Source organism: Fringilla coelebs (assembly GCF_963513975.1).
Source record: "Fringilla coelebs genome assembly, chromosome: 10".
Lineage (NCBI taxonomy): Eukaryota > Metazoa > Chordata > Aves > Passeriformes > Fringillidae > Fringilla > Fringilla coelebs.
Window position 1 is genome coordinate 19,029,896 of NC_140036.1, and position 9,989 is coordinate 19,039,884.

At 43.2% G+C, this 9,989-nt stretch overlaps 1 protein-coding gene across 8 annotated transcripts; it reads right to left on the reverse strand.

The window, feature by feature from the left end:
- Nucleotides 1–73: 73 nt before the first annotated feature.
- ZNF639 (zinc finger protein 639) lies at nucleotides 74–7,843 on the reverse strand (the record flags this gene model as incomplete). Of its 8 annotated transcripts, none has more annotated exons than XM_084212580.1 (6): nucleotides 74–4,183; nucleotides 4,444–4,584; nucleotides 5,420–5,515; nucleotides 6,030–6,106; nucleotides 6,494–6,597; nucleotides 7,210–7,843. In XM_084212580.1, 4 exons carry the CDS (start codon nucleotides 6,085–6,087, stop codon nucleotides 3,036–3,038), a joined length of 1,443 nt encoding a protein of 480 aa, XP_084068706.1. In that variant the 3' UTR covers nucleotides 74–3,035. The 8 variants fall into 8 exon arrangements, with proteins under 8 accessions (XP_084068706.1, XP_084068707.1, XP_084068704.1 ...); XM_084212581.1 differs by having other exon boundaries at nucleotides 7,150–7,843; XM_084212578.1 differs by having other exon boundaries at nucleotides 6,886–7,843.
- Between the last annotated feature and the right edge of the window lie 2,146 nt (nucleotides 7,844–9,989).

A 9,989-nucleotide genomic window follows, 5' to 3' on the forward strand; every position in this document is an offset into this window, starting at 1 on the left:
AGAACCAAAATGAAAATCGGCGACAACAGCATTCTAGAGGACACGTTATTTGAGGATTACTAATCCACTGTATTTTAAGATCTTGCAATAATATGTGGGATGCAAACTTTGTTTTGAAGTCAACAGTCTTTCACATAAAAAAGGTCTTTTGCTCAATAAGAAATATGGTCCAGGAATCTGACACACAGAAATTTGTTAAGGCTGGAAAATACCGCTCAAAACGAAGGGTTCATACATCAAAACTAAGGGTTCAAAAGTCTGAAAAGCAAAGAATCAAATACAGGTCTCTCACAAATATAAAACACTACCAAAACCAATTTCATGATTTTGCATAGCTTCTGCTTGGAATGCTGTTCCTGAAACAGCTGAACCTCACAGGTACCAGCGAACAACCAGAATTTGACACTTACTGCCTTGGAGAAAAAGAATAAATATTGGCACAGTCCTGGTCCCTCGAGTGTATTTCCGCCCCTCCGGACCGAGCTGAGCTGCTCGGCTCCAGGGTGACAGATCGGTGGCGGTACCCGCGCAGCTGCGCTCAGGTCAGAGCACTCACCTCCCTTCACCCAAATCACCCCACTGCCCTCCCTGTCCTTGGCATGCTCAGCCATGCCTTTCAGCCTTCCACATTCCACGCAGACTCATTACCTATTTTTTTCACTACCTATTTTTTTATTCATCACCTATTTTTCCTACTACTTAGTAACTTTTTTGCTTTAACATGCAGATCATGTGGAAGCCAGCAGTGTACTTGTGTTCCCTTTTAAAATGAGACATGCTACTCCTTTACAAATCCATTTACTACCTGATAGTAAAAAGAAAATACTAACGTTAGTCCCCCATTTATAAAATCCAACCTAAAATGACCTTGGATACATTTCCTGTTTAGACTGCATTTTAGTTTGGAATGATCTGGCTTCACAGCATTCCTGTGGGGGATTGTTTTGATTCCCATTTTAGAGATCAGAAATAACCCAACTCAAAGACAGCCATGAAGTTATTCATGTCAACAAGCAAGTTTGCTGTGTCACAGGGCTCTGTGCTGGCACAGGACACTGCCTTTCCTGCTGGGGACACAATGCTGGTCTACGCAAACATACACACTTCTTAAGCCCCCTTATTTATTTTTGGGGATTTTAAAACACCTTTTTTCCACTTCTTGTCTCTGTCTCCCAGAGCAGCTTTCTCTCCAGAACTCAGCTGTGCCATTCCACCTCTGTGCTATCAGCAGAAGTAGAGTTTTCAGAGAACTAGCATTCCCCCTTTCAGATATATAAGCAAAATTAACTTTCCATATAGAAAATAATTCATCTTAGTGTTCTGTTAACTATATTATTGCTATGATTTTAAGCCAGCCAGGGAAGAATGTGTTCAAAATAGGAAATCAACAATTCTACCACAGATGCTGTCATTCTCTATACAAGGGAGTAATAAAATACAGCAAGACACCCTCAGGTTGCCCTTTCAATGACAAAACACAAGATCTAGCAGTATATCAGCATTTCAAAGTGACAGAAATGGTCTTTCCTCTCACAACAAAATCAACACTAAGTGGTTCATAGACTTTCCAGAAATACTTCTCTGGAAATCAGAACTTCAATTAATCGACAACATTCAGCCAAGTTTTATCCTTAGCTTTAAAAATCAAATCTGAAGACCCTTGCATGCCTTGAAGCTGATAACACCAAACCTCACTGATCAAGAAATGTTTCATACATTAATTATCTCTATACAAAGCTTGCATTAGACAATCTTACATTACAAATTTACAATCAATGAAGAAAGAAATGTGAACTCCACCAGTAATTATTATAAGTATTTTCACTGTGGTATCTAGCATGATCTAAGTGACCCCAGTCTTTTTTTTTTTTTATCTGTACACATATCCACTCAGATAGAGAGCTACAGAATGAACTGTAAAAACTCATTTCCAATGATTACAATGGCAGGATAGTGCTTTGTATAATATAAACAGATGTGTGAAATAATTTGAGTGATTAGTAAAAGTTTTGTAACTTACCGGTCTTTTAAGCCCATATATAAAAGTTTAAAATTTACAGAGTTAAAATAACATTCCTCAAGTTACTAGGGGTGGAAAGATAATTATGAATATACAGAATTACTACAATAATATAGACTACTAGAAGTTTTCTCTAGTCAGAGGTTGGTGCCATCCATAATTTCAGTGATAGCTATATTGGGATTTTATGTAAGAAATTAATTTTGTACATTCTCAGCAGGATCATTGCAAATTCCTTTTCCAATTACTCTTTAGAACATGATCCAATCCAAACCCAAGCAACGTGTGTCTCCTCAGTGCATTAAAAGACAGGAACTGAAGGTAAATAAAGGGAATATCATGTTGGAGTCATGCAGTACATATGTGGAAGAATGTGTTGTGCATGTGTTTGACAGTCCCACAGATGGGACTTAAACACAGTGAACAGTGAGGTCAGAACATGTCCCAGGAGAAAAACAGGACAATTGAAAAAGCTTATCAGGAGCATGAGGTGGGAAATGAAGGCTGGTATGTGAATGTGGAGATGTCCATGCCTGGGAACTTTTGGAGCACCCTTATCTTTGGCAGGCCAGTGCTTCTGCTAAACACCAGTGCAGTGACCTGCTGCCACCCAGGGTAACATGAGCTGGATGTGGAACTGAGACCAGTACTGGGTTATTTAAGCATAGAATTAGATATTTGCTTTGGTTTTGTGCCTTTTTAAACTCAAGAGAGCTGGTCTTGTACACTAGACATGAAAGAGCAGGATGACCACCAGAACTGGTATCACAACATGCAATTACTCCCCCTGTCCCTCCCCCCAAAATCTGATACATCACAGCGTAAATGTGATTATTTCTACTGAAACCCCTAGACAAAGAAATTCACAACACCAAGTGCTATACATGCTTTGCTGATATAAAGATGAAAACATTAGAAATGTACAGCTGCTGTTTAAAATTGTATTTAATATCACATTCCAGTGACTGAAAGTTAAATCAAATTCTAACAAATTGATTACAGGGAAAGAAAGCAATCACACCGTCTCATGTATCTGAAGATGACTTAAAAGATCTTTTTCATTCCCAAACCTCATTAAACAATCAGTACATTTATGAGGCAAATCTGCTGAATGCCTAAAATCCAAATGAGTTTTAAGGTCTTCAATTTGTCCTGTTGAATATTCACAGTATTGACACAAATAAATCCCTTCAGATAAATGAGAGCTTAGGTGCTTGCAATATTCCAACATACCTGAAAATCCCTTCCCACAGTCATCACAAACATGGGGGAATATTTTGGTGTGCTCAATAGCTACGTGCCTGTTGACATTGGTATGCAGCCTGCTCCTAAAGCCGCACACCTGACACACAAAGAAGTTTTTGCATTTGTCAAAACTGATTTTGTTGATGAGGCTGTACTGGCCACGCTCCTTGTTGTTGTAGCTGTCGCTCAGCTCGATGAGCCGGCACGCGTGCTCGTTCACCACGTGGCTGTGCAGATCCTCGGGGTCGTTGGTCTCATGCTCACAGAACTGACACAGGTACTGCTCGTCACAGCTGTGCTCCTGGAAGTGCAGGTACAGCTCGCTGCTGGAGGAGAACTGCACATCACACTGCTCACACCAGTAAAGGTGGTCATTGAAGTGAGTGTCTGCTATGTGCTGACTCAGATTCTCAAAAATCACCGTTTTGTAATCGCAGTATTTACAGATGTATGGATCCTCCTCGTGTAGTTTTACGTGCTCAATGAGCTGCACTTTGCTGGAGAAACTTTCTTTACAAACCTTACAGACATGAGTGTCTGCACATGTCTTATGCTTCAGGATCATGTGCTGTTTCAGATCAGAGAAGTACTTGCTGTTGAACTCACAGAGCTCACACTTGTACAAGCCGCTGCTGTTGGCTCTCAGCAAGGGCCATTTCTGTTGAGCTGTGATATTCAAAGCCTGGTTCTTCTCAAAGATTTTACAGGTCTCCAGAGGGACTTCCTCAAGGTCCTCAGCTTCCAGCTTCTCAGGTGACACAGTCTGTGTTTCTATATCGTGAACTTCTACAGCATTCACTTCTGTTGTAGAAATTTCTACAGTTTGGATATCTAGAGGTTTCTCTTCTTCTGTGGGGCTGTCACTGAATATAGGTGAATCACATAAGTCTCTGCACATTCCATTGTTAGTACCTTTATCTGCAGGAGGAAATACATAATAGAAGGTTGAAAAAAAACCACTACAAAACACCTGCGCCCATTTTTAACTTTTCAGCTGCAACAGCTTTCAAATGCAAAGACCAGTTATTTTACCCCTGCCAGACTATGATTATCAGCTAAGAAAGCAATACCAGAAACTATAAATCCCTCACAATTTCTGTCAAAGCAAGGAAGTTTTATGAAAAGCCAGCAGCAGCTGGGTTCTCCAACCCCCCAGCACCTCATCTGCAAACACTGACCTTTACCTTTATCCTTCTTTCTAGGGTCTGTGCAGTGCATCCCAGCATTTGAGTGTGCCCCACTCCAGTGAGAGCTCCCAGCATGCACGGGGCTCCCATCATCATCCGTGTCCAGGCTCTGCACAGGACTGTGGAACCTACCTGCAAAGGCAAGGGAAGCATTTCCTTGTCATCATTTCTCCACACTAGCATCATCCTGAATCCTGAATTTAGTCACAGATCTTACTTACTATTTATTTATTCTACTTGCATAAATTTACCTTTATATACTAAGCACATCATAACCTACATTTTTAAAAGTAACAACAAATACCTTGAAAATTATTTCCCTACATGCAGAGAAAAACAAAAGAATTCAAAAAGTAACAAATCTGTCTAGAAGATTTCAGCAGAAAATACTGAATTTACTATCAACAAAAAAAAAATTAAAATCCTTAAATGAAACATTACATTTAAAAGACTCAACTTAAAAAATATTCTTCTATATTTCTGGACATTGTATTTAAAAATATGATATTTTCTAAATCTTCTGCAGACTTTATGGTTAAATAATAAAGTGAAAAGAAAAATAAATAGACTAAAAATCCACCATCATATTTACTCTGCTAACCTTCCATCCTCTATTGGGTGTTTTATAAAAACGCATTTTGTTTTGCCAGGTACAAGTACAATTCAATGCAACTGTTGGTAAATTCCATCTAAACTCATCAACTTTATTACCTGGGTAGTGAGTATTGGAAGCAGTTTAATCACCATTAAAAATGTAAAATTGAAGGGTCTTTTTGTTGTCATTGTTTCTACTTCGAAAACTGTATTTCAGCTGTATCAGCTGAACAACCTCCCAGCAGTCTAAGGCCCATCAGATCACAAGGACACAGAAATAACCTGCTATATACTGTGTATTCTTTTTGCTTCTATTAATAGGAACATGATACATAAAAGAACTGCAGAACAGGACCCCAAAACATAGTCTTACCTCTGTTTATATCTGGTTGTCTCATGGAACAGACACTATAGCAGTGGTCAGAAAAAATCCCACTGTTGTCTATGTATCTGCTTGCACCAGAAGAATCTAAACCAAAACATCAACAAAAAAAGCTTAAGTACTCATGTCTTGTTGTAGTTACAGATGTATTTAATGTTCATCAAAATTCTTTTCACATTTTGACTAGTTGTTTTGGAAGAATTCCTACTGTGATTTATACCTTCCAGCTGCTGCCCTGATGTTTGGAGTATCAGGTCTCTGCTCCCACTGAGGACATTGACAAGTATGTGGTCTGCTCAGTGCTGACCATTCCTCTCTACCCACCCCACCTCCCCTCTGTGGAAGCAGAATCACCTTGATTTGCAGCTAAAGCCAGTTTCCCCATGTGCAGGAGTACAGAACAAAGGTGCATTGGCTCAAGGTGACCCAACAAAGGAGCCTGCAGAGTGGGTGCTGCCCATTCAAGCCAAGATTTCTTATCCCACCCTTTGTGTCACTGCTTTTCCACATGTTGGCACAAGTGGTCGCTTCTTGTAAAGTTATTATTCTGAGAAAAAAGATTAACTTACTAAAGTGTACATAACTCAAGCTCCAGACTGACCTGAGTAACGAGAAGGATGCAGAGTCTTTCTTTTCCTCTTTTTAGGATGTTCATTCATTTTGAACAGTCTACATGAACTGTAAAGTAAAAACATTAAAGAATCAGACTTGTCTGTATCTTGTTTATCTTTCAGAACCTTATGGAACAATACAAGCATTTTGAAAACCTGCATATTAAATACAAAAGTTTTTTCCTATTCCCCCTTCTTGCGCCCCAGCCCATTTTGATACTGTTAAGAACCCACTAAATGCACACAGCTGCTGAAGTCCAGTTTCACATTCCTGCCCTGAAGCAAAAGGTTCACCTAAAAGACAGACCAGTCAGAACTCCAGGTACTCCAGCACTCAGGGTCATCTACAAGCCTTCTCTCCAGCACCCATTTTGTCAGAGAGAGGACAGTGAGGCAGAGCCCTTCAGAAACAAGTTTTAGTGTTTAAAATACTAACACAGTCATGCTCTCTTACCAAAAATCCTAGACTCTTCAGTATCTGGAAGAAGAGCAGCTAAGAAGCTGATGACTGTACAGCTTCCAAATGTAGTGAATACATCAGCTCAAGAAGACTTTCACCTACAGAGTGACAGCATTTTAAACCACTTAAAACTTTAGCACAAAACAGAAAAAAACCACAGAATGAGATACACGTGATACAAATGCTACAAAGAATAAATCTATGGAACTTGAAGATAGACAGCAACATAAGAAGTTGATATTAATTTCGGTTTAGAGCATCAAAATTAGTAAGGTGGATGCACTGGTGTATTTCTTTTTCTTGTGTCTCAGGCTAGTTGGCTTTTGCTGCACTTGGCAGCTCCTGAGAGCAGAAAAATATTTGGAAACGAAACACAAATACTTGACCTATATACGGGACAAACAGTCTTGAAGAAGAAAAGGCTGCAAGCAAGGAATGTGATGCGGGTTGCCATTACTGAAGAGCACTTGGGGGCCCACGATGTTCTGTAGTCAGTGCCATGCACCGGAGGTGAAAGGAGGGAAAAAAGGGCCCTGATCAACTCAACGATGTTCTCCTAAGATAATATATTTTCTGAACTGAAATTTTATTTCAAGGGATGGAAAAATAATTGATTTTAACGTTATATCATGATCTAGAAGTATCAGTACCTTCACCGTTTTCTGTGATTGCAAGGGAAGAACCGACAGCGCAGACAACGCGAGTCTCACCCCAGGTAACGCGCGTGAAAAGCTCAGCCTTTTCTGCACGGATCGCACCGCGGGACAGCAAGGCGGGCTGTTCTATTCCAGCGGCTTTCCTGGCCCTGGAAAGCGGGATCCAGGCCCCGAGCACCGGGATCCCGATCGGCCCCGGGGCGGCGCGGCCTGCGCGGAGGCCGCGCGGGGAGCGCCTGGCGGGAGCGCGGCAAAGGCACCGCTCCGCCCCGGCGGCAGCCGCGGGCACGGGCGAGGCCAAGACCCCGCAGGGGCGGCGGGAGAGGGCCGGGCCCGGGACCCGGGAGAGCCGCGGGCCAGGCCGTGAATCACAGCTCACCTCCCCGATGGGGCCGGGGCACGGGCGGCTCCCGCCCCGCGGCTCCCCGGGCGCTGCCGGCGGGACTCACCTGCCGGCCGCCAGAGCCGCTCCGCTCCTCCCGGGCCCGGCGTTGCCGCTCCGCCAGCGGGGCTCCGCTCCGCGCGGACCCGGCCCGGCCCGGCCCGGCCGCTCCGCGGGCAAGGGGCGGGAAAGGGGCGAGCGGCCGCCGCCCGCAGCGCCCCCTGCCGGCCACGGCCGCCCCCGCATCCGCCCGTCGCCATAGCGACGGCGAGGGCCTAAATAAACCTTTAGCTGGTATTCGTGCCCGTATGGCGACGGCGAGGGGCCTAAATAAACCTTTAGCTGGTATTCGTGTCCGTATGGCGACGGCGAGGGGCCTAAATAAACCTTTAGCTGGTATTCGTGCCCGTATGGCGACGGCGAGGGGCCTAAATAAACCTTTAGCTGGTATTCGTGCCCGTATGGCGACGGCGAGGGGCCTAAATAAACCTTTAGCTGGTGTTTGTACCCGACACCGTCTGCACCACCGCCTTTCCAGCCATAGGCCTCGGCCTGCTTCAGAACTGTGTCTGCACGCCTGATTGTACACAACTGAGAGGGTGATGTCAAAGCCGGAACCTCGTAAAGCTCAACTTTACTTTTTGTGTCAATGTAGAAGCTGTCCCTTCGAGCTACGGTATAGGAGAATTAAAATAGAGTGTATCGTAAATATATACAGTACAAGAAATATTTACATGCAGAAAGACAAGGAGTTATTGGAGAGGGTCCAGCAGAGGCACAAAGTGAGGAGGGGTCTGGAGCATCTCTTGTGAGGACAGGCGGCAGGACTGGGGCTGGTTAGTCTGGAGGAGAGAGCTCTGACGGGATCTCATCAATGCACAGAAATATTTCAAAGGCAGGGGCCAGAAGATGGTGCCAGACTCTTTCTGGTGGCTCCAAGCAACAGGATGAGGAGCAATGGCCATAAACTAAAACACAAGGAGTTTCATCTCAACACGAGGAAAAGCTTCTTCACACTGAGGATGGCAGAGCATGGAACAGCTGCCCAGGGAGGTGGTGGATTCTTCCTCTCTGGAGACATTCCAAACCCACCTGGATGTGTTCCTGTGTTACCTGCTCCAGGTGACCATGCTTTGGACTGGATGAGCTCCAGAGGTCCCTTCAAAAACTAACAATTCCATGATTCTGTGAAATACGTATAAATAAGGGCTTGAAAATTAAAATAATCAACTCTCCCTTTTCCAAATTTATAATCACATCCCTTTTTGCTGATTTCTTCTTCATGCCACAGGAAAAAGCACCAAATTGTATTGGTTCACAAAGCAGAACACTTCAAACAGCATCTTACTATTTAAAAAAATACCTCATTAACTTTGAAGACATGAGGGAGGCCACTACAGTCCCTTATTTCCATGACTTAAAATAACTTACGGAATTTTGCTAAGTGTTTCATTCATTGAATTGTTTTGCTCTGGCTTAGCCTGAATTTACCTAGCTCTACAAAAAAGTTTTGAATTAGCAGAGAATCCACAATAACCCTAATTATGTTGCTCCACTGACTGGCAAAAAAAGAAACTATGCCCTGTTTCTGGCCTTAGTTTTATTCATTATTTGGTAGATGAAACTGGACTTTGTTTATAAAATCCTTTAGCCTTTGTCCTGAGAGTGGAAACATCCCTTTAGAGTAACATGACTTGCTTAGAGCCAGATGGAAAGAGCTTCATGCTATGATCACACAGGAGTTTTGGTGGTGAGCAGCAAAACAGAGCTAAAGGTGTTCTTCTGCTGGCACACTGCTGAGCCCTCAGACACCAAATAAATGTTGTATGCCTACAATCTCCTGCACTGAGTTTCCAATCCAACAAGATCCCGGTCTCCCAGTTCAGTTCGTTCTCTGCTTTTTATTCCAGCCGTGGTTGCTGAGGTGTCCCCAGGACAGCTTGTGTTAAAGGTCTCACTAATCGGCTCCCAAATGCTCACATACCTCTCCCTCTACTCACCAAAATGTTTTCCATGCAAGCGTTCCAGGAAAGCACTTTCCCCAGTTCCCAGCGGAGGGCAGTGATGAGAACCTAAAAATCCACACATGGCAAAGGGAGAGGAAAAAAAGCCAAACCTAAACCCAAGCCTTTGCTTTGAATTCGGTCCTGCTTGTGAGGCAAACGCAGGCGGACCAAAGCATCTTCTGTACCTTTTGACTGATTTATTCTCCACCCAAAGCGGCACAGCCCAACACCACTTATGTCAGATAAAAAGACAAGGCTTTAAGTGAAAGAAGAACATCTGAGGAGGATCCCCTTTGAAGCTGCAGATCCAGTTCAAAGTCATATGCATCAAACAGAGCTATCAATGCTTTAGACAGAGAGGCCTAAATGAGTCTTGTTTTTTAAACCACCACGTGCTTGGGATGTTGAGAGACCTCTGGGTGAGGTTTTAATCAGTCAGAACTGAA